Source organism: Rhopilema esculentum, chromosome 20 (assembly GCF_057945365.1).
Source record: "Rhopilema esculentum isolate cy_ngs chromosome 20, ASM5794536v1, whole genome shotgun sequence".
NCBI lineage: Eukaryota > Metazoa > Cnidaria > Scyphozoa > Rhizostomeae > Rhizostomatidae > Rhopilema > Rhopilema esculentum.
Genome location: NC_142834.1, coordinates 711864 through 736399, shown reverse-complemented (window position 1 = coordinate 736399; position 24536 = coordinate 711864). Strand labels below are relative to the sequence as shown.

The 24536-nt window shown below is 36.8% G+C and overlaps 2 protein-coding genes and 1 long non-coding RNA gene across 3 annotated transcripts; 1 reads left to right on the top strand and 2 right to left on the bottom strand.

The window, feature by feature from the left end:
- Window positions 1-169: 169 nt before the first annotated feature.
- LOC148957755 (uncharacterized) lies at window positions 170-2443 on the top strand. Its single transcript, XM_089114455.1, has 2 exons — window positions 170-371; window positions 1366-2443. The coding sequence occupies exons 1-2, from the start codon at window positions 328-330 to the stop codon at window positions 2159-2161; spliced, it is 840 nt and encodes a 279-aa protein (XP_088970581.1). The 5' UTR covers window positions 170-327; the 3' UTR covers window positions 2162-2443.
- Window positions 2444-2457: 14 nt separating this feature from the next.
- LOC148957754 (uncharacterized) lies at window positions 2458-4686 on the bottom strand. The gene has a single exon (XM_089114445.1). It carries the CDS (start codon window positions 4579-4581, stop codon window positions 3514-3516), a length of 1068 nt encoding a protein of 355 aa, XP_088970571.1. The 5' UTR covers window positions 4582-4686; the 3' UTR covers window positions 2458-3513.
- Window positions 4687-13524: 8838 nt separating this feature from the next.
- On the bottom strand, window positions 13525-24469 carry LOC148957753 (uncharacterized). The gene is made up of 2 exons (XR_016145093.1): window positions 20877-24469; window positions 13525-20566 (listed from the first exon to the last, which is right to left on the bottom strand). It is a non-coding gene; the product is annotated as an uncharacterized LOC148957753 (long non-coding RNA).
- Window positions 24470-24536: the final 67 nt, after the last annotated feature.

The window sequence follows — 24536 nt, the reverse complement described above, 5'->3', positions numbered from 1 at the left end:
GTCAACGGAAAATAGAGAGTTTCCGATCGCCGACGCAGCTACGACGGGGACGTGTGCGAGGCCTGGAAATAGCGCGGTCAGAAAAAATTGCATACCCCCGTGATTACTTCTCGTCCGGCCTACGACGCAAAATTCGAAAATTTCCGTCGGAGGAAGAACGCAGAATTTTTAAGGTAAGAGTTCAATGTTTTCGATGTAATAGTTTAAAATCGATATAATTTTGATTCATCGAGACATTAATCTATCTCTTCGAAGTAAAAACAGCTCATTTCAACAAGCTTTCTTTTGCATTTCAGCCTTATCAAATCGACCTATTTCAGAGGGAAAATGGCAACAGAACCACTATCCAAAGAAATGGAAAGCCGACCCGTGTTCGTAGTCATATCGCATTGAATGTAGTTGTAGTTTACTAACTGAACACTGTCTTATATTTCTTATAAATTATGGCTTTCTTATAACTATTTTTTTTAAGAAACATAGTTAAACTTTGTCTAAGAGTTATTTAATCAAAAGTGTGCCAGCTTCATAACGCATTTGAAGCTAAAATTTTCAGATATTTAAAGGGATTTTTCCATCTATTACCAGCTATTATTAAAGCTAGTTTTTGCCCTTCACAAAAACACTATACACTTATCTATTAATCAACAAACTTGATATAGAAAATTTGCTTGGGACATTTCAGAAAAGAGAGCTTGAAGAAAGCTGAGAGTAGGACAAGTAACAAAAGATATTACAAACATCTACCTGTTCTTCAAAGCCAACTTATCTTCAGTTATAAGTTAATCAAGTCCCCTTCAGGTTTCAGTTATAAGTTAAAATATTTCAATTATGGATTAATGACATGAAATTAAGAAAGTTGACAAAAGCAAGTGCTGAAAAATGCAGCAACACTAAGACACTTTGCTACTAAATGTTGACCTTTGTTTCTTTATAAAAATGAGTGTTCGTCCAAATTGCAATCAAACTGCTAAGACTTTTTGCCAAATTCTTATTATGCATGTCAAAATGCAGCTTTCTACATTTTCTGTTCTTAAATAAACAGTTGTGTTCTTGTAAAAATGTTGAAGGTATCATGTAAGATATACACCAGTCTGAAGAGCATGGCAGATTTATGCACCAGGTCAATGTAGTGCTGTATGCTGATATTAGGAACTACACATAACATTTACTGCCATGAGGTTTACACACAGAAAACCAACCTGAAATGACTTTGAGCATGTGAGATTTTATTTAGAACTGCCACACTCTGCAGACTGGGATATACATAATTATATCTAGAACATCTGTAATCATTTATGTTTCATACATAATTTTTGAGTGAAAAGGTTTTTTTGCCTTCAACCCTTCTTAAACCTTTTCAAATAGGCACAAAATGACATGGACCAAGCAGCATGATGTGCTACTTTGTAGAGAAGTGCTGGTTGTCCAGCCATTTCAATTTAGGCATGGCACCCATGACCGAGGGCAATGCTGGGAGCGAATTGCCAATAATTTGAATTTGGTGGAGCATCCCCACTTCATAGTTGACCAAAGGTCAGTGAGAGATCGCTTCACCAAACTTGAAAAAGATTTTAAAAGGAAAAGGGCCAGCGAGGAAAGAGCCAGTGGTATCAGTCCAGAAGAGCCTGATGAGCTGGATCAGGCTCTTGAGGATATTACAGAGACTGCAAGGGAGCAGCAAGAACAGTTGTTGAGGGGAGAGGTAAAGAAGAAAAATGACATTGAGAAAGAAAAAGAAACAGCAGAGGCAGTGAGGAAGAGGGCAATGGAGAGAATGGGGGAGACAAGGGAGAGGGAGAATGTAGAAAGAGAGAGGAAGAAGAAAAGGCATGGGGGGGATACAGTGGAGTATTTAAAGGAAAAGAGAGCGCAGGAAGTCAAAAAGAGTGAGAAAGAATTTGAGTTGAAGAAGCGAGATCTTGAGTTAAAGGAAAAGATGCAGGAAGAAGAGATAAAGATGAGAAGGAAAGAGCAAGAAATAAAAGAAAGGGAACAACTTATGAGGGAAAGGGAATTGGAGGCAAGGCTGAAGAAAGATGATGAAGTTATAAATATTTTAAGACAACAGCTGCAGCAGCAACAGGCTATTTTGGAAGAGGTACAGCAGCAAAACAAATTGCTACTGTCTCTTTACCAAAGTAGCCTGGAAAAGAAGGAATGACCAGGTTAAGACTCATAGTAAAAATAATGGAACCTCCAAGTGAAAATGCTGGTATTATTAGTACCAACAGATTCTCTGTTTATAAAACTCATAAATGCCAGATAAAATTCATATCCAAACATTCCTTCTTTTCAAGTAAGAACTTAATGACTATATTATAAAGTAAGAACAAATTTTAGAAGATAAACATGTTGGCAATTTTTGTTATAAAACCTGACCTAATACAGAGCTTGAAGGACCATGCCTACCGCTCCCCCTCCCCCCCCCCCACTGTTTTGATGCACTAGTTATAAAGACTTCTTCTTGAGACATATTTCCCCATTATGAGAGTTTAGCTTGCCCCTTTTTTGGAATGCTACTACAGGCCCTCTAGCTCCTGTATAGTTTTTGGTTCTGAGTTCAAAATTTCATAAAATTTATTGAGGCCTTTTCTTGAGGCTCTTCTAGAACTACTATATAATTAGCACTATACATCTAATAGACAAACAACTCACTTTAAAACACAATTTTGTCTAGTCTCAAAAGTATGTATATTTTTCTTCCACCCATTTGTTTAGTCATTTTCTTATAAAAATATAAGCATATCCTGCATGCTGTTGGTTCAATTTGAATTTAGAACTTTGAAAGATATGTTTCTATATAACCACAGCTTTATAGTTGTTCTTGATGTAATGTGATGCTTTATTTTTCAACATTAACTTTTTTAGATTAGAAATTGTCAATTGCAGTTAAGGATTTCTCTTGTTAATTGTTCTTAAACTTCAAGGCTGGACTGTCCTTAATATGTTCCTAAATAATTAGGTTGCAAGTAGAGAAATTTTTAGACAGGAACATTTTACTGAAGTACTAATGGCCTTTTATTTTCATTTAGATAACAATTTTCTTAAAAAATAATCTTAATATCAATTTTCTTAATAGCAATGTTCTGACAGGTTATGCATTGAAAAGCCTATTTCAACAAGCTTTATATTCAAAATCACCTTGTAAAATATCTCAGCCTTAGATTGTTCTCAAATTTTTACTATTTTTGTGTCAGTTTTCAGGCTCATGTCCTGATAAAATAGTTCTACAAGACGAGATTGTGATTTGGAATTAATGAAATGTTGCTCTTTACAACTCAGTGTGTTTGAAGTGATATACTGTTTGTTTTGGAAAAGTCACATTTACTTAAGTTCTATCAATGGTTAACTCAATTGGTTAATTTTTTGTTTATCAATATTAACTATCCCATACACTGAGATTTCTATCATGTGTGATAAGATAAATCTAAACTTGGTAGCTTTGGTAGCTTTTAAAAAAACTGTTTGGTAGCTTTTAAAAAAGCTGTTTGGTAGCTTTTAAAAAAGCTGTTTTTATCTGAAGTATTCTTCAAGAAGTGGTGGCTGCAGATTGAAAAAAACAGATGTGTTGTTCCCATACAGGCAAGTAAGTGCATTGCGTAGTAGGGCACAAACAACATAAGTCTTTCCAACTGCACTGAGGCCAATCTTCAGATCTTTCTTGAAGTCTGTGAATTTAAAATAATTCACAATATCACCAAACACCCATTCAACAGAAATACGAACCCTGCTCATGGATTGATTGAAGGCTTGCTCTTGAACAGTTAGGTTTGGTCTTCTTGCGAAGGGGCATTGGAGAAAAACACTATGAGGATATGCAGGATCTCCATAGATGCACAAAGGCTGGCCATCAGGTGTAAAGGAATGTTGCTCCAACTGATTTAAAAGACCTGACATTGCCAGGATGCCACTGTCATGCTTTCTTCCTTCAACTGGACCAAAGAGATTGGCAATAAGTCCATTAGGTACCACTACCGATTGGAACTTGATTGCGTGCACTCTTTTATGGCCGTTATAGACAGCCCTTTGATCCTGGTTTGGTCTGCAAATGGGCCTGACTGTTCCATCCACGAAACCCCAACAGTTGTCTAATGCAGCACCTTTCTGATGAATGGCATCTGCATATACCTTCAGATTATGGCGTGACAATAATGGCTGATCAAGGTTGGCAAGGAGGTATCCAAATCTGTCGAAGATATGGTCAATCACGAGATTTACGACCATACAGAGTTGTGATACAGGCCTACCAAAACGAGGGATGAGATCAGCCATTAGGGCGATGAGGTAAGCAAATCTCTTTAGGGCGATGCACAAGGCTTCGATTTCGTCTACCACCACACCATTCTGACACTTGAATATTTCCGGGAGGCGCAAAGCAGCTGCAAGTCTAAAAATGTCATCTTTTTTATAGCGAAATTCCACTTCACATTCGTCTTCTCGTATATCAAAAACATTAAAACGTTCGTACTTAAAATACGGAAGGCCAACGTGCAAATTTTTCGGGTGGTCATCTAATAGAAGAAGCAGCTCTTCGTCGTCGATATCGCCCTCATCGTGCAATAAATACAGCATGTCGTCCATTTTAGCTGGTTTAATTTTGGCGCCAATGCACGTCCCCGTCGTAAAATCGGAATCTGATTTTTTTACATGTGCAGGAGGACGGAACAGCCGCGCTATTTCCAGGCCTCGGAAACGTCCCCTGTTCTAGCTGCGTTGGCGATCGGAAACTCTCTAATGATGAGGCCAACAACTTCGCAAAAGTCGTGGCTGATTCCATTAGAAAGATGCCAAGACGAGCTCAGTTGATTGTCAAAAAGAAAATCACAGACATTATTTTTGATGCTGAGCTACAGTTGTGCAACACTCCAACTGAAAGTACAACGGAGATTGGAGATTTTTCCCAAGCCACTTTCTCTTCTCTAGACAACCAAGCAAACAACCAGTCCTCGGAGTCAACATATCAAATTTACCCCAGTTTCACGTCTTCGCTTCAGTAAAAAAATTTTTGCAAAAAGTTGTAAAATGAATATTTAAAATCTTTTAACCTCACCTATTCTCTCTAATGAGCACCTTAGTGCTCATTATAGTCTTGGCCTCAGAGAGGAGGCGCTCATTAGCGAGCGGTGCCTATTAAAAAGGGCGTTGCTTAAAAAAAGAAATCCAAAAATAAAAGTCAAAGTATTAAAATACAAACGAACTGAAAGAACTGAATTTTCCCAATTGATCAACCTAGATTTTATTGAACATACGTTTACCTCAGAGAGGAGGCGCTCATTAGCGAGCGGTGCCTATTAAAAAGGGCGTTGCTTAAAAAAAGAAATCCAAAAATAAAAGTCAAAGTATTAAAATACAAACGAACTGAAAGAACTGAATTTTCCCAATTGATCAACCTAGATTTTATTGAACATACGTTTAACTGATGACTGTTGCGATGATTTGCTGGTCTCCATCTGTTTTTATGATCTTCAGGAGTGCTCAATGGAGAAGGGCGTTTATTGGAAAGGGAGCGTTCATTGGAGAGGGGGCGTTCATTGGAGAGGGGGCGCTCATTAGATAGAATACGGTATTTATGATCAGTTTAAGATAAGTAATTAATCGGGGAGAAACATAATCTTAATCACCAAATTTATGTTGCAGATAATTTCAATTTCTTAATGATTTTCTGTATTTACAGGCGAATGAACAGTTTAATCAAATTAATATATCTTTATGAATTATATTGTTATTTTTGCTGTTATTGTTATCAATCAGATAAAAGGTGTCGTCCCGTGTTTTAGTAATTATTTCTGAAGTCGTCCTCTACGAACCACAGTTTCTTGCCAAGGTACGCTTCCTTCGTCGGTCAAGAAAAAATCTTTCAGCTGTTCTCTATATTTTGTAGCTTGTTTCGATGACATATTGCTACCAACTCGATTTATTGCACGGATACTGTTTGCTTGTATTTCTCTCCATGTCCCTGGCACAACGTCACCCTGTAGTTCTTGGTCAACCAGCGTTGGAGGCACATATCGGGTTTTTGGCGTATTTTGAAAATCTGTTTTTGCTAAATAATTGTGTAATGCAATACATGCTTTCGTTATTGTCACACTATTTTCTGGATTGGCTTCAATTGTGCGACCAAAAACTCTCCAGCGGGCTGACAAGATTCCAAAAGCATTTTCAGAAATTCGATGTGCTCATGAATGTCTATAGTTATAGACCTTCTTTTCATCGGATAATTCTGAGCCTGAAAATTAAGTTTGGAAATTTTGAATTTTTAGGCTACATCCTTTTAGGATATAAATGTTTCTGGAAGGGTGTATTTCTCGTTTGGGACGATGGAAACTTAAAAGCTAGATCAATCAAAATCTGATTGCCGAGAGCACTTCATATAAAAAAAAACAACTGACAATTATATAAAATGTTTTGGATACCATGTTTGAAATTATTACCTGGATAGGGGCGCATCATATTTTCCTTGAGTGGAAATGCTTCATCACCAACAAAAACGTATGGGGATATCTGTTCTGAACCTGGCAGTGCACTGGGTGCTGGAAGGTCCAATGTCCCTGCGTTCAGTCTCTTTCCAAATACTGAATTTGCAAGGACGCCTCCGTCGCTTTGCCTGCCGTAAGCACCAATATCTACCATCACGAATGAGTATGTGGCATCAACTACAGCTAGAAGTACTATGGAGTTGAACCCTTTGTAGTTGTAATAGTCACTTCCTGCATTTGCCGGTGCCTTTATTGCAATGTGCTTTCCATCTATGGCTCCTAGGCAATGAGGATAATTCCAATATTTCCAGAAATCGTTTGCGATCTCTTTCCATTTTTGCTCATCAGGAAAGCTTAGGAATTCACTTGAGAGTGTATCCCAAATAGCGCGGCATGTATGGTAAATGATTTGATTTACTGTCGATTTACCGTATCGACCTGTGATGGCTAGGTTTTGCTGTGCATCTCCATGAGCAAGGTATCGTAAAGTGAGCACCAGTCTTTCATCGGCTGATATAGGATACCTGTGATTCTTTCCGAACGTTAACTTTTCCTTCAATCTACTAAGCAGATCGTTCTATCGTTCTTTTGACATTCTGAAAAATTGAAAATGCCTTTCTTCGTCCATCGAACGCAAATCATTGACTAGGATCGTGTATTCCCCGCGCACGTTTCTCAAAGAATTCAAAGGCCGAATATACGACCGCGTTTTGTTGTTCCTTTTCTTTCTTCGCCGAGCAAGTAGAAGGGCAAGTAGAACCTTCCTTGACGGCATATCCGGAAACTATGTACCGAAAAAACTTATGACGTATCGTTTCAAGCTTCCCGCATGGACATGCGGAAAACGTACGAGCTTACGCTTTTGCCATAGGCAAGATGAAAAGGCGTACGCTTCAAAGCTTACCCTTGTGCGGAGTTTAGCGTACGCTAATAAGTTCAGAACTATGAACCAGGCTTAAGGAAATAATAAAGGGAAGATCAAAGGGGTAGAGGTTTCCAGAATATAATCAAAAGAGCATCTTGTGAAGTGACATAAAAAAGCCATATAGAAGTTTACTGAAGGCATTACAGATATGTATCAGGTAAAGCCCCCAAGTCCCGGATACAGAATACTTACCAGGTGACCATATTCTGGGGTTCGTCTGTGTCCCACAAAAATGCCATGTGATAGGTGTTTGTGTTGCATAACTTTTTGTAACACACATTTCATCTGCAATGGTTGTCAGCTGAGTTGACTTGTCAACAAATGGTGTCTAGTTCTCTTCCCGTTTGTTTTCTAGTGGTTCCGTAACAGCATCTCCTGTCTCAACCAAAACCAAAGGTGAAACCACAAAATCACTGGGGGTGAATTCGCATGGTTTGACCTCATTTACGCACATGTAAATTTTAACTTACCTCGCGCCTCTGGCGCTTGACAAATGCTCCATATTTCTTAGAACGCGATTTTTGTGGGCCTGGGGAATTAGACAACAGATGCGACTTCTCTCTCCATGTTTTTTAGGAAACAGTGCACAGTCTCGGCCGCAGAGCACTTTTGAGTCAATACTCAAAGAAAATGATCTACCAGCATGTATAATTACAAAAATAACAATGTGATGATGCTTATGATGGTGATGACCCTTATGGTGGTGATAATGATGACATTAATAGTGAATAATATTTTTGCCTTACATTAATTTAAAGATGGGTTTGATACTGAAGCTTTTCTGATACTGATACTTGCCTTACATTTTAAGATACTGAAGCTTTTCTTCGGACATTCTTCAGAGTATTGAACATAACAATAAGGATAAAAAGGTTACAAAAAAGTACCCAGTTGTGGACCAAAATATGCCAATCAGAAAAACAGGCACATGAGAGTTTCTGCTTCCCGGTCAGTGTTTCATACCTATACAAAATATTACATCTAGAGTGTAAGGGTGAAATCGAACTCCTGTCTACACAATAGCAGCTAGTTGTTTTCATAGATTGATTCCAAAACTGCTAGATGAATTGCAACCGGCTCTACCAATTATCATTTGCTTACAAAATCTAATATGCAAATGCTTTGCATTTGGCTAAGCTCATAGAAGGTGAGAATCTAATGTATTTGTATTTTGCTACCCTGCTCCTGGAGGTTTGTTTTGACCCCGAGAAACTATGCTTATTGAGCAGTGTCTTGATCTTTCCTCTCGATGTGACCACACCTTGTGATTCCTATACCTTAGCATATACCTTAGAATTACAGATAGCTGGTGACTCTTCTCACTCGGAGTGAATGTTTGGCTATGTCTGGGGCTCAAACCACAGACCCTTGGATCTGTAGGCAGCAACCCAAGCGAAAGAAGTCAGCCCCCTCTAAAAAACAAATTCGATCAAGAGAAAGAGAATTGCAGTTCTGTCTATTGGTGAGTTTTAGTCAATTTAGATCATTTTAATTCTTAGATATGGCCATCCAAGCTGTCAAGATAGAACAGGATAAGATTGCTGGCTGTAATGAAAAATCAAAATATACTTACAAATGTCTTTATTTCAGATTTCCAATGAAACTAAATTTTTTCTTGCTTTCTTTTTGTTTCACAGCATTATCTCGGTTATTTCCAGAATGTTTCTGGGTTCTCCAGCGCATCGCAGGAATGACAGTACTTTGAGAGGACAAAAGTATGGAAAGGATAGTCAATAATGGCGGCTCACAGTGGCCAACGGCCCAAGGCAATAAATCTTCAATGTTTTACTGATTTTTTTCCCTTTAAACAGCAAACTTATCGTTCAATTTTGTTTTCGACTGAAACTCTGTAAGATGACGAATGCATTTTCAGGTCATTTACTATCGTCCCAAGCCTCTTTTCCTAGTAATTATGTTTCGCAAATTTTTCGCCTTAGGACCTTGGCAACTGCGAGCCACCATTTTTAACAACCTTTCCATACTTTTGTACCCTAAAGAGTAGTGAAAAATCTAATCGCAATGTGCTGCCAGCCTCCTTTCACATCAGTTGAAAGCGAGAATTGTCTACTTAGACAGCGCAGCGCCGCAAAATCCATGACTGACTTGCAACAAAGGATGCCAGCGTTAGTGACCCTTCTGGTCAATATCTATTCTGTGGTACTGGCAACTATCTTCTTATATGAATTTGATTATAGTTTCAAAATTATAATGCCCTAGAATTTGCTTTGGAAAGAATTCTCAGTAGATTTTTGTTGAATATTATATACTATATTTTATCACAATGTACCTTTGGGAAGGAAAGCAGTTTTAAATTGTTAATAAAAATTTGTCTAGTAACTTCTGTTTAATGAGGTAAGTATGAAAGCAGAGGTAAATCTGTGCTTTTATGTGATTTCTATTGTAGATAATTTACTTCATAACTTTTATGTAAACAAATTCCTTAAAACTTTCTTATACTTCTAGCTCATATTCAGTGCCTTTTACCACCCTACATCTGCAAAGGACAAGTGCACTTTGTATAGCGACCGAAACCTTATTGACAGAAGAAATGTTTCATCTGATGTTAAGCACCATGTGAATCCTTGGAAGACATTCCTTGCATTAGCAATAAAGGCATGTGTTATTGTATCTGCTTTGCATATCATGGAGATGTCATCAATGGATGGGAAACCTGCTAAGGTATTGCCTGTTAATAAAAACGGTAAAAGAATAGAAAAGAGTCAATACCTGGTGGAGATTGCAACAAAAATTGTTGACGAATTCGTCCTAAGAGCATCCAAAGTCAATGAGTTGATAAAAAAGAAGGAAAACCTGGAATCCTTGCAAACTGATGTGTCTAAGAATGCACATAGTAGACTGAAGCATTGAAAATATTGCAAATTTCATCTCCAGAGTGGCAGTAGCTGTAAATAATTGTTTTATATCATCACAAAGAAGTTAGGAAGAGGAAGAAAGGTGAGGAAGAGGAAGAGAAGAGGCGAGGAAGAGGAGGAGAAGTGTCTTGAAATTATTTTTGATAAGCAGCTTAATGCTAATCTTTCAACTAAGGGGAATTGACGTTGAAGTTTTAAATTACATTTACAACACCCGATTTTCAACCTGTTTTGGTAGATAAAGATACACATATAATATCATGGAGAAAGGTAAAGATATAAAATCCGCACTAAAAGATGCCATTGAATGCATAGAGCGTCTTGAGCAACATGGTTCTAGTTCAGCAAACACCGTCAAAAATGCTGTACCACCAGCGGTCAGGACTTTGAGGCCATTCTTGCCAATGCGGCGCAGTGCAGACACACATACTACTTCGCTAATTAATACAAGCAGAAGACCAAACAACATTGAAGGAAACAGAGAAGAAGCAGTAATGCAAGATTTTAGGTAGATACATTTCTAATTTTCCTTTCTAATTTTCTTTATCTTTTCCATCAATCGATATATGTATTTCATAAAATAAGGTGCATGTTTATTATAAGGGACCTAGCACATGGCCTAGTTCTGGAAGTTCCTTATTTTTGGACCATTTTTTTTATCAAACTGTAGTACTAAAAGTTCCTTAATAGTTCCTTAAGTTGACTGCATTTCCTCAACACCCTGTTCTTTTACTGAAATGTCTGAGGGGCAAAAGACAGCAACCCGAAAGTTACTCAATTAAACACCTTCATAAAACACAATGTATCTGATTTTTAACTACAAATGAATAGAAAAAAACAACCAAAGGCTAAGGAAGGCAAAATGCATTACAACTGCACAGAATGTTTTGCAACTATACAAAGGAAATGTAGATTACAAAGTCAATCAGAAAAACATTATCAATCTCCAAAAAGAATTCCCTCAACAAAGATGCTATTGGTTTGAAGAAACTATCATCTAAAAAGGACCAACAGCTGTTAGAAGAGAAAACCATTGTTTCTAGAAGACAACTAAACATCGAGCATGTAGAATGTGATATTTGCAAAAGAAAGGTTACCAAAAAGAATAGGAATCTTCATTATAAAAGGTGGCATAGCCAAGAATATACATACACTGCAGTTTTTTTGTGATAAACATTAAGGTTTTTACATTATTAGAAAGTCATCACATGAGGATGTGGGTCATCCTTTGCATGTACAAAAATTACTTCAAAGTGGATTAATCGATTTTGAAGATGAAAGGTGTCGAGAAGAGATGACGACTGCTGCGTGGTCAGGCATGAACCAAAGGGAATGCAATCATTTGACGCTAGTTAATAATGCTTTCTATCCACAACAGTTTACATTGAGGGAATACAAACTATTTCAATTGGCTTCCAGTGGAAAGTATAGAGTTTTGTCTGAGGAAACAGTTAGCACGTGCATTGAGTTAGAACACGGTTGTGATTTGTATAATCATCCATTAGTGGTTGCTTAGAAAGACCAAAATCATATACATTTGTCCGTCTATAACAGCAAATATATGAACATACTTATACGGTCTCGATGTATAGTTTTTTTCAAGAGTCTATCTAGTGGTCTAAACTGAAAGGGTAAAAATCCAAGTATGTGTGCAAATATGTGCTGTGGCAGAGGCTGTATTGAAGACCAAGATCGATAGCAACTTCATTTTGATTTCCTCTTTGCATTTAGAATGCCTTAGCGAATGTTACGAGTTTAACTGCATGATATGTGGTTTTTATCTCGATTGCTGATGTTAATCATAAAGTTGCATTTAAGTATACTTCTCCTACAGAAAATGATTTGAATGAAGATGATGTGGATGAAGTTGATCGTCAAAATTTTTGGAACCAAACTGGATATTATAAATTGCACCAAGACCGGTCTTGATAAGAACAACATTAAGTTTAATGAGATTTTTCGGAAAATGTTTGGATTTTCTGGTGGCTGGTTGACAGTAGCATGCAATCAGGGAATAATTTAGGCACTCAAATTCTTGCATCGCTCTAAAAGTCCAAGAGACTATATAGATATTTTGCACAGACTGGAACACAGGCCAAATATATTTATAAATGACATGGCCCACATTGTTTCTGCATTTGGCAACAGAAATTTTGACATTTTTCTTTTCACCAAACAAAAGCATTACTGCATAGGCTACTGAGGAGAATGTCCAAAAGGCAAATGAAGGAGACCTACAGCTATCATTTCCTTTGATTAATTCATTCTCAAAGCTAGGAAAAGATGCAGATGCTAACTGTCACCCAATCACCGATAGTGCGCAACATTTTGCCCTTTTTGACCGACTTCATGAGGGAAACAGCTCTAATGAAGTTGAGGTACTGCAGAGGATAGCTTGCATCAATGAGCTCTATGGTCAAATTAATAGTCAAGTTGCAGAACAAATTCATGGCTTGTTCAACCTAAACAGATACTTTCTAAATAAAATGTCTCCATCTAATCATATATTTTTGTTACGCTTAATCATTGATTTGACAAACGAAGCCAGGAACTGGCAAGTTATTTGTGAAATGGAGAAAAGAACGAGACTTGTTGCTAAATTGGATAACTTTGGTCGTGCAATTCTTGCCCATTCGAGAGAAGAGGACCAAGTTCATGACGATCAAAGCTCAGACGATTCTGTTGACAGATCCTCCCTTGGGACAGCATCTATAGATCTATTCCCATGGTTTGATGGTTTGAGGAAGTTTCATTTTCTAAGGAAGACCAAACATCAAAACCTGACTATAAAGAATTTGTCAACGGTTTGTACAGGATGGCAATCGCCAGAATCTTTCTTCATATTCAAACAAAAATTTTGAAACCCAGCTAAAAAAAAGGTGTCTGCAAAGTATCAATATCTCTAAAACAAGTGATATCGAACCTGAAAATACAGAGAGGCCTATTGATGATCTTTTTCTATTAGACGTCAAGAAACCCCTTGATTTTGACAATGCTATTGTAATATCTGATGATGATCTTGACTGAGGTAAAGTTATTGATAGTCATAATGTGGTAATAGATTTTGCCGCAAATATTCTCTCGTTTGATACCACCCCAAGTATTAGTAATATTGAAAATCCAGAGGCTATAGTGCAAAAGTTGCAAAAGTTAAATTATATTAAATCCAATTGAATCAGGTTTACCCTTGTGTTGCTCTGTCATTAATGCTGCATTGGATATCTTGCGCCATCATTTTCCTAGTCTAGGCGGATTGAACCCAATTTGTAAACTTAATAATATGTGGGGCAGCGGCAAAAATTTGCGCTCAAATTGTTCCGGTCAATGATTTAGGGGATGGATGCATTGAATGGGGCACCCTGTCAGATGTTTGTCGTCTAGAACTATTTTATCGTATGACAGTCTTGTAAGAAACCATTTGTCCAAAAACAAAAGAGAATGCAAATAGGATATTTCTGTTGAGGGTTATGCTGCAAGACTTGAAAAAACCAAAGAAAGATAGCTTCGAAATTCAAGTTATAGATACCTCATCATCTTTAAAAAGTGCAGACAGGGAAATAGCTGCTATATTTTATACACTCAGTCTTGATGCAGGAAACTTGATCCACAGGTAATTTATTACAACTAAAAAACACTAAGACAGGAACTCTCCAAAGCGCTAAACAGAAACAGTTTCAAACAGATCAACTCCCAAAACAAAAAAGACAAGCTTTGAAGAGTTCCAGCATTACTTTCATCGTGACCCCCACAAACTTCTGAAGCTTTGCCAAACTCGATAGTTATCCTTTTCTGCATGTGTGACCAGAGTTTGGAATGAATAAAAAATGTTTTTCACAACAGAAGCATTTGAATTAAAAGCACCACAGGGTGAACAAATATTGTAGTCGCTGAAGGCTTCGTACAAAAAAGCGACCTTAGAATTCATGGATTTTGTGCTGGGTGACTTCAATGGATTAAATGTTATGTTTCAATCCAACGAATTCAAATTTCATAGGTTCCTGCCTGAAGTAGAACGCGTCATTTGAATGTTTTGTGCAAATTTTATGATCAGATCACAAAACCGCCATCCGTCTGCAATAATTGATGGGAGGGCATCATTGGATTCAGCATCAGTTCTAGCCAAAAGTCGTCCTCAACTGGCTGACAAAACTTTGCAAGTTATTGATCGCCAATGGCGATCCATTTTCATTGATGAGGAGGTGCTACGCAGTGGCTGGGGAACTAAATTAATAGAAGAGTTTCGGAGGGCTGTCAGCAAAATAACAACTTATGAAGCTTGGTAACTTCAAAATAACAACTATTAATTTGTGATTATAAATAGAATTACATAATTGGCCATTGGAAGCAAATGACGTAATGGCGTTGAGGGGTTTCCGTTATCCAACAAAACCTCAAGCACCATAACTTCATGCCTGCACTTGGAAATGGGTTTAATCTACTTAATCTACACAATTTTTAATCTAAAATAACCCAATACCAGAAGAGTGCTCACATCTACCATTTTGATGACTCATGAAAACTCGTTTATATATCCGCCTGGTCATTTTGATTATTCACAGCCTTTGTATAAGGATCAATAAGGGGTGTAGAAAAACTAAACATCATATTAGAATGTTGAACAAGAACTCCAGACCAAGTTCAAGGCATTTTAAAGACTTTAGAAATCCCATTTAAAAAACGAACAGTCAGTTTTTTGTCAGTCAGTTTTCAAACTCGTCCATCAATAATGGATGACTCACTCGTTTTATTAGCAATTTGAACTTTATATCTTCCCTTGGGCCGAATAACTACCAATTTCACTACTTATCACCTAATATTTTATGAACAAATTTAAAGCAATCTAGTCATGATTTTTCGGAATATCAAGACTAACAAGCCTGAACTTCAATTAACAAGCCTGAACTTCAACTTATAAAAAACAAAGAGTATATATTACATGCTTGAGACGCATCACCCGTCTACACATAAATTAATAATAGATTGTTTCTCTCAATTTGCAGGATATACAATTTGCAGGATATACAACTGTTTTTCTCTGAAGAAAAGGTCACAACTCCAGGAAATCCCTATTTTACAATTCAATTAAAAGTATCCGCAACAGAACAGATAGCAGTGAGAGTAATAAAGAAATGGAACAAAGATAAAAACCGAGATATCTTCATCCAAAAACAAAACGAAGGTGATCCTGTCACTTTATAAAATATAGCTGCTGGCATCTTCTTCTTCAATTCCTTTCAGGAAAGTGACCTCCTCAAATGTTCCTTGAAACTAAACTTTACTCGTTTTTATCAGTTACCACCAACTTTCCAAGAAATGAAAAACAAACTTCCAGCCTCTATTCTGTCCAAAGACAGTTACAGTGGATTGGGAGAAAAAGGTTATTTCTCCTGGATGAACCATCCCCACCAAAATACGTGAGGGGTGACGTTCCTTTAGACCACTCTGGCCACGTTCTAAAAGAGAAATAGAGGAGCTTCAGCCAAGTAAATTTAGTCAGTAAACTCAGACATCTGTTCCCTTACCAATACATGCGTAAGCAAAAATTTCACAAGAAAATTAGCAACTACAAGTACGGAAAGGTTCATAAAGTGCCTATTTTGCATTTGCCGCATGCCAATTGCAAAATGCCCCCTCACCCTAACGTGCCAGATAACAATTTTAACTAACAATCACCAACTATCTATAAATGCTACAGCTGATGTCTTGGCAAGCTTTTTGGAGACAGATGTTGCCCAAACATACAAAGAATTTCCTTTGGAGCTCGAAGATAAAATTCTGAAGCTTGAACAAATCGATATCGACTATAACAGTAAAAACAACCAAATTACTCGAATTTCATATCTTCAAAACTGAATTGCTCCATTTATTTGACACCATCTTTGTCCCAAACCAAATAATGCTTTTAATTATATAATTACACTTCCTGTAACGTTAAATGTTGCATTTTTTTCTTAAAACCATCTTATCCAATCAGCTTATTGACTGAATTAAAACCGAGAATCGCTCCCAAAAACATTTATAAGCACCCATAGACAAAGTTCCTCCTCTTATAACATTGATCATGCAAATCGTGACACCATCATGAAATTTCGCACAACTACCCAGTTTCATGCACTGAAAAAGATCGGGGTCAGACCCCAACTCAAATTTGCCCCTGAGTGCTATTTTTAGATTGGGGTAACTTAACTCAAAACTGCCCCAAAATTTTATTTTGGGACTGAGAGTACTTAGACCCTGTCTCATTAAGGGGTACCCTATCACAACTCTACTACAAATAACAGTAAAGAATTTTTCACAGATACCTAGTTTTATGCGTAGATTATGTTAAAAAAGATAAGTCAATCATTACAAAACACTTATCATGACAACGATATTTCAGGCAAACGGTTTGGTATTAAATTTTCTGAAACTTTTCCTAGGATGGCTTGAGAGGCGAAATATGTTTTTTGTGTTTATATATATGTTTATATGGTTTTAAAAATTTTCACTACTAGAGTAAATCAATGCCCAAGAGCATTTTCTTGCTCATTGGCGCTGCCTGACATTATTAATTAGAATGCATGATCTAGAAGATTTGCGACTCTGGTTTTAAGTCTTTAAAGATGGTAATGTTATTTAATCGTCACTGCATTGTCCACTGCACTAGCAGAGCTCTGTGCAATCTAGCTGATACTGACGACAGTTGCATCTTGCACTGCAACTTTTCTTGCAACGACACTTGATGAGCAGGTAACACGTCTTTTATGCTTCTGGAATTGTCATCCATAAAGGCTTGATTTCGTTGCCCTTTCTCGTCTACCCCCAACTTTCATAACTTAGAAGAACTTGGCAATTTAGAATGGATTGTCCCCAAATGTGTCTAAATTTTTAAACTAGTTTTTCGCCAAGGAATTTAGATAGAATTAAGCCATTTTTACATTATCTTGTGGTTATTAAATATTTCTTAAATATTATTAAATATCATAAAGTGGTACAACTCTTTGTCTTTTTCCTGTTTTTTTTCTTTGTCCTTTCCCTCTTATCAATTCAATGAGAACTGTATTAAACAGAATGTTACAAACCTGATTTTTCTAAGTGTCTTTCATATGTCCTCCTTTTCTCTCAGCGACGGCTTTCCCATCCTTGTTTTCACTGCTTTGTGTTTGGACTTTGTGAAGAAAAATTTGTGTTGCCTTTTCACACTTTCATTTGGTGCGATCTTTACAGCTGATTTAAACTCTTGCAATTTGATTTTTCACAGGGCATCAAATGTGTTCCTTGCAGATTAGATTTGCTGGCTTAAGAACTTCAAAGCTTCTAAGATAACAAGTGTTGTCTCACCAACGTCGGAAATCAGTTCAGTGAGGAATTTGATTATCCTGTCTCGCAGCCTAGAAACATTGTTTGCAGTACCAGTTGTTATGAGATTGAATTATCTTTGTATTCGATATCAGCTGTGTATTGTTCTTCACATGGCTTTTGCTTTCCTCTGACTATAAGTAGCCTTTGTACCAGATGGATATGCTTGCAGGTGATGCCATTCATCAAGAAAATTGATACAGGAATATTATTGGGAATGACAGCAGCTTCCACAGTCAGTGCATTTCAATTGGCAAGGTATTTCATCGCAGCTTTGTTGATGCCAGGTTACCTTTTAGATGTTGTTACCATTCTCAGATTTAACCAGCCAACAATTGGATGACTCAGGATCAGCTGTTACGTCACTTTCTCTAGGCTGAAGGCTGCAGAGGTGCCGTTTTCAAATGATGCTTGCTTTGAAGGTGCTTTTCCTTTAGTCAGCTTGATCAAACGCTGGAAAATTTCATCATTGTTAACTTGCTCCAGTTTTAACAGGGAAGCATAAACTTTTCTGTTATATCTCCCATGTTGATAATTGTATTTCAGCACTCAATGGAAAACCTCAACAAACATGTTCGTGTTGATGCCTTCCCCAACTCTGTAGCAATATCCCCAATTCTCCTTTTGCTGAACCGAAAATTTTTCAAAATACCTAGTGAAATCTCTTGATCCTTCTACTCCATTAATGCATGCAAGTAGTCTTGAAATGAAGAAACATCTGTTTGCTCAAGTACAACAGGCAACATTTTATAGACTTCTGTTTGAAGTTGCTGGCAGCTGATTTTTTGCCTTATTTCAGACTTCCATGTCTTATCAACATGCCAACTGCAAAAGAGGCCCTTTGGACAACAGTTGTTGACTTCACTGAATGCATCATAGAATTGGGGTGCAAGGTCACTCATTAGCCACTTCGGTGTCACAGCTCCAGAATTTTCCATGATCTTCTGAAAGAAACGTTTCAGGAATGGGAATGGCTTATTTCCATATATTCAAGATGCATTAATAGTTTTTTACAGTCCTGTAGATATGTATTAGATATGACAAAGATCACAATATTTTGCGATAAAAAGAGCATCATTTGTCTCAAAACATAAATTACAATGAACATCACTGACAATTGAAAGTTAAGTGTTCCATGACATTTCTAATCCAGCTTTTAAAAATTTCATATCGCTTCTTAGACAAATGTTGTTGTTTTGAATATGGATTTATTAGAACAAGCAGCCCCAAGATGCTTATTTTGTAGAGAACATATTTGCTGAAATTCGGACGAAAATGACAACCCAAACCACAACTGAACCCTTCGTTGCTCTGTGCAAGTTGTTGCTTTAATAGAGCACAGCTAAAGATTTTTGTAACACATACCTCTCTATTTTCAAATTCCAGAATTTCAGAATTCCAAATGAACAAAAATGTGACGTACAAGATTCGCCTTCTTGGCATAAGTCTGAGGGCAAAGTGGACACTTGAAAGAAGAAGACAATGAACTTGTCTTTGCCATTCGAATTTTGCTACAGTTTTATGAGGCAGTTGGCTGTTGGGGTAATACCTTAATATCTATTGATTTCTTCTTCTCTCCCTTCAATTTTGAACCGCCATCTTTGCTCTCAATTTTTCTTTTTGGCTCTTTGTCTGTTGATGCGCTACTTTGAATGATGTCCTCTTCTAAATGTGAATCAAACGTCATTATTTTGTGGAACAACCATTTCAACTGTTACTAGGAAAATTCAACAACTAACCATTTCAACAAATAAAAGGAAAATTCTGTAAATTGAAATAAATTTTTGGAAATACAGATACAGAAATGTATATAATGTTAATAGGATTTTGGCACACATGTCAGCAGCAAAACATTGATGTTCTAAATGCAATTGTTTGGTATAACTCTTTATTGTGACTATATTACTCAATTTAATTTGAAAAAAGTATATTGTGATACCTGCAACAATTCAAAGTTTACCAGCTTTGAAATGGAATTTTAAAACTTTGTGTAAACACCAAATTTAGCACTATGACCCATCGAATCAAACCTGCCATCTCCTGACCACTGAGATTTTTTTATGTGTTTGTCGATCAGGGCAGCTCTATACTTGTGCCAATGCATAAAACCTGAGGGAAACAAAAATTTTCGCAGATGGGGAAAGTAGGATCTTGGTGATATTGCTGCGAGGCCTATGTGCCTGAACATAAGAAACACCTGGCTGATGTTCACACCAGACAGTAAGATGCTAAAACTCATCATCAAATTTCCAGCAGGATATCTTCCATGCATGAATGGCTGACTTCTCCATGTAAACTGTTGGCCACAATGTGAGCATTTCTGAATGACATGGTTCCATTCCGTTTAATTGTAACTTTTGGATTTGGAGCTCTGCAATGGTAGCAGAACATCCGAAACAAATTGAGTAGCATGCCCAAAAACACTTTAAATTTTGGTCCATTTTCAGCCTGTGTACCAGGTGCAATTATAGAATAAATAAATACAACATCAAAACAATTTGTAAAATACAGGTAAACAGGATATTAAAATCCACATCTTTACCATAATTTAGACTTATGGAATTTTAATCTGACCCATTTTACTAGCTTTCATGAGCATATTGGTTATATTTTTCTATGTAGAATATGTTTTTGCCATCAAAACTGTTTGGCAGTTGCCCCCTGGGGCACTCTATATGCAAACATGAACTAGAGTGACAAACACTACCATATATCAAACATGTTTTGCCATTATTTACATACCTTACAGTGTTTTTTACATCCTCCATTTCCTCATCCTCAGACATCTCCGCAATTTCTTCACAGGACACCCAATCAGTATCTTCATACTCGGTACTCTCGTATTCACCTAACTCTAAAAGTTCATCTTGAACACTGCTTGTCTCCGAAACTGTCCTTTTCCTACTGCAGCTTGGTTGGTTGTCCTCTTCTGTACATTCTTTATTTGGACGAACCTGCATATGAAAAATACTCACCTTAATAACACTCACCCAAAAATTGGCTAAACACAAGGCTGTTAAGTTTATCTAGATAGAAAGAAGATGAGGCAGGGCTGACCCCTCTAGATCTCATGAGACCTACAATTTTAAAAATGTATATTTTCAAAACATGCTAGGCTTTTTGTAAGATGATTTGGACAACGCTGTATTGTCAATGTAAAATAAAGCAGTCTAAGTGTATCCAGGGGGAATGGTCTGCAACACCCACCCCCCTCCCTCCTAAAAAATCAAATAAAGAGGTTGGTGGTTATGTCATCAAACTTACTTGATCAAGTTGACAACGTAATGCAGCTTTCTCTTTCCGAATTGCCCAGTTGGTCTTTTGAAGGAAAATTTTTTCTCTTTGAGAGTTTGAACTTCAATTGGAGGGTCTAGTTTGGAGTCTTTGTGGGCTTCTTCGTCGTCAGTTCTTTCATGTTGTAGCTCCATTTTTTCAAGGGTCGTTCGTAAATCTGGTGGATTGAAGACTATAAAGTGTGTTGCTTTTGCGAGAAAATAAAGGCTAGTCTTCTTTCTAAATATGACACATATATCATGAACTAGGCTTCTGCGTAATTATAATCACCCTTTTCTATTTTGACAATTTACGTATTCTGATCAAATAAACCTAAGTAATTTTATTTAAGTTTTAGAGGAAGATGAAGTTTTGACCCTATTCTACAGAAGTAAGGACCTAATTTTAAAGCATGAGTGATTTGTTTTAGGCTTTCGTTCTCGGAAAGTTGTGCCACTATCAACTCTCTTGTTGGCTATATCAATGCTTGGAACAGCGTCAGCCTTTAGTTTTGTTCTTGTTTCGAGCTCCTTGGCAAGATCCCTTCTCATCATGTAAGAAGTGTCTTCAAAATTAATTGAACACAACCCAGCGTATTTTGATGGTTTGAAACCTTGTCTGTGCCGGCGAACAAATCTCACCCATTGCTGATGTCTGGTTCTGTCCAGAGATTAATCAGGGAAATAATGGAGCGAGATACCCTCTGTAAACTGTGTATTCTTGCAACTGGTCCCATCAAATGTTCCAGCAACGACTTTAACCTGGAGAGTGCTTCGAATTTGCCATGCTACTTCTACTCTAACTATCTACTACTATAGACCAATTCAACTTACGGCCTCGTTTTGAAAATGTCTCCTAAATTAATTATACGGCTTTCTCAAGCTCAGATTTGGTTTTATCACCATAATTTTAGGCCAATTTTCCATATTATTTGTGCTTGTATTTTAGATTTTACAGTGCAATGAAGTTTGAAAACTTGTAAGAGATTTGACCACAAAAATCATTCTGGGGGAAACTTTACCCCCCTAGTCGCCAATTACGGTCAAATCCCTTATAAAATTTTTATCTTAATGTTGTCATAAAATCAATATTGTGAGCAATACCAGAATGAAAACTTCCAAGTAGACTAAAATCATTGCTCTCAATCCGAATCTGAGGTCAAAAATTTTGTACAAAAGAATTTTTCAAAATGAGGCCGTAAGTCGAATAGGTCTAATGCCGTGAATGAATGCGTGACCTATTCATTTATATATCAGGATCCATCACTGTGACATCACAAGAGGACATCCTATTCCCTAATGAATATGCGTAATGTGTCGTTTTTCACACGCAATAAAAAAGAAACGACAAGGACTTATGAAATTCTGCTTTTTGATTCAGAACCAGAACCTTTGAATCTATGAGTGTAGCTAATAAAATAATTATCAAAAATTTGGTTTCATAAGTCCTTTAAGGGAGGTTTATAAAATTTACCATAACACTCTTCTTTATAAGAGCCAGTAAATCGAAGTTTAGGCTGTTTGTTCTTAATTTTTTTTGAAAATCTGACGCTGAATTGTTCTTGATTTGTCCTGAAAAGATGGTAAAAAAGTGTCTATTAAATACATTAAAATAAAGGGAAATAACAATTTCCTAAACTAATTTAATGCATTGTACAATTATAAACGGTCTATTTAATTTATTAAAAACATTGCAATTTTATTCTTCAAAAAGTTTTTCGACAATGATACAAGTTTACTGTATACACTACAGTTTCTTATGTTTTCTAGGAAAGTATTGAAGAGTCTTGTTGAGTTATCCTGGAAGGTTCGGGTTTCTTTTGGTGTAATAAGTGTTTCAGCTCTGCTTGATCGAAGCTCTTTGGGGAATTTTTTTCTCTCAACTAGAGGCAAGTATGTTGGCTAGGACTTATCATTAATCGCTTTAAATGCAGATTTGGGATGAGACTACAGCAGTAAAGGGAGACTTCATCTTCTTCTTGTTCAAGGGTATTCTTTATCAGCTTGTCACATAAACTTAATGAATTGGATAGCAATGCATCTGCTTGCTCTAGCTTTCTTTTCTTTCTTGCTGGTGTAGAGCACACAGAGCTGGCTATAAAATTGACCCCCACTCCCTGAATAAGCTGTAGCAACTATGCTCTCTGTAACTTGGTTGGCTGTCTTCTCTACCAAGAACAGCATCTGATCGAAAAATTCACACTTTGCAAGAGAGGATGGGGCTGCTTCTCACCTGGTCATCTTGTTCCTTTATCCAGGCATTTCTTTAATGTGTCTTCAAGATTTTTATACTGTTTTACAGAAATTCAACTAAAATCAAAATTAGAAACATTATTGCTTTTAAACAGCTTGCCTACAAAATCCACAAAAAAATCGGATAGGGCAAAATGTCATGCTAAAAAGTTATCATTCATTTATATACTGCCTTTTCAAATGCTAAACGGTAAAAAGGGAATAGCAAAAAGCAATATGAAGTGAGAGACAAATTAAATTTGTATCTAAAATAAGTTTTAAAAACTTGTATTCAAAGTAAGTTTTCAATTCATTGTCAATATGACTCACTTAGATGTTCAAACATAAAATGGCTCTTCTTTTTGTGAAGTATTTTCTTTATTGTTCAATTTATTTAATCTTCATTAAATATCATAATTTATAGTATCAGCAATAAATTTAGCAGGACTTAGCAGGACTACCAATTTTCATAGTTATAGCCAAAGCAGGTACAATTCTATGTTAATATTTAGAGAATCGTTTGAAAGATGTCCACACCCCTTTCTTCACATTTTTGGGGAAACGCCCAAACAACTTTAACAGCTTGTACTTTTCAAGGAATTGAGATATTGAAGTTTAGGAATTTATCATATTTGGTAATGATGTATAAGGTGTGTTAAAAAGAATGCATTCTGAAAACATCATGGTTACAGCCCCTGGATGATTTGACATGGAATGCCCAAATGTGAGATCCTCATAATAAGTTTAATGTTAGGATTTTCTACCTCTGAAATCTCCTTTTCTAATATTTTCAGTTCATTTTGGTGGCTGAAATCATCAGTTGAACAGGCTTCTTGTCCTGCCTCTGATTCATTTCTATGTATTTCTGATTCTGGCTTTGATGGAATTCCCATTAGTGTATGTTCTGACCCTGCCATCTCATTAAAATCTTCATCATCACTGGGCTCTATCCCTTTCTTTGGTCTATTATTAAGTCATGAATACATGCTACCAGTGGCACTGCCTGTCTGCTGAAATTGGGCATACCCCAGTCTAGGTCTTCAAATTGAAAATATTTTCCACGTCCTAAAACGATAAGTAATCACATTGTTCTCAGTAAACAAAGGTATTCCATGATCGATCAAGAATATTTGGGAAAAAAAGTAAAGCGATGGAAAAAGAAGGACTCTTCCGTGAAAATATTCTTTCGTCAAAAATCAAAGGCTGAAGCAGTGGATGTGCCACCTGAGGATAGAGATGAAGCGAACGATGAAGACGACAACAGTGTTGACTGGTCTGATGTAAGGTTGTGGATAACAACAGCAGAGGCAACTCTCTCTTGTTTGTATATCAAACAGAATGGCAACATAGGCTTCTCCGAAGATATGGAAATGAATTGGCTTTATTGGATGCTACATACCGCACGACACAATGCACTCTT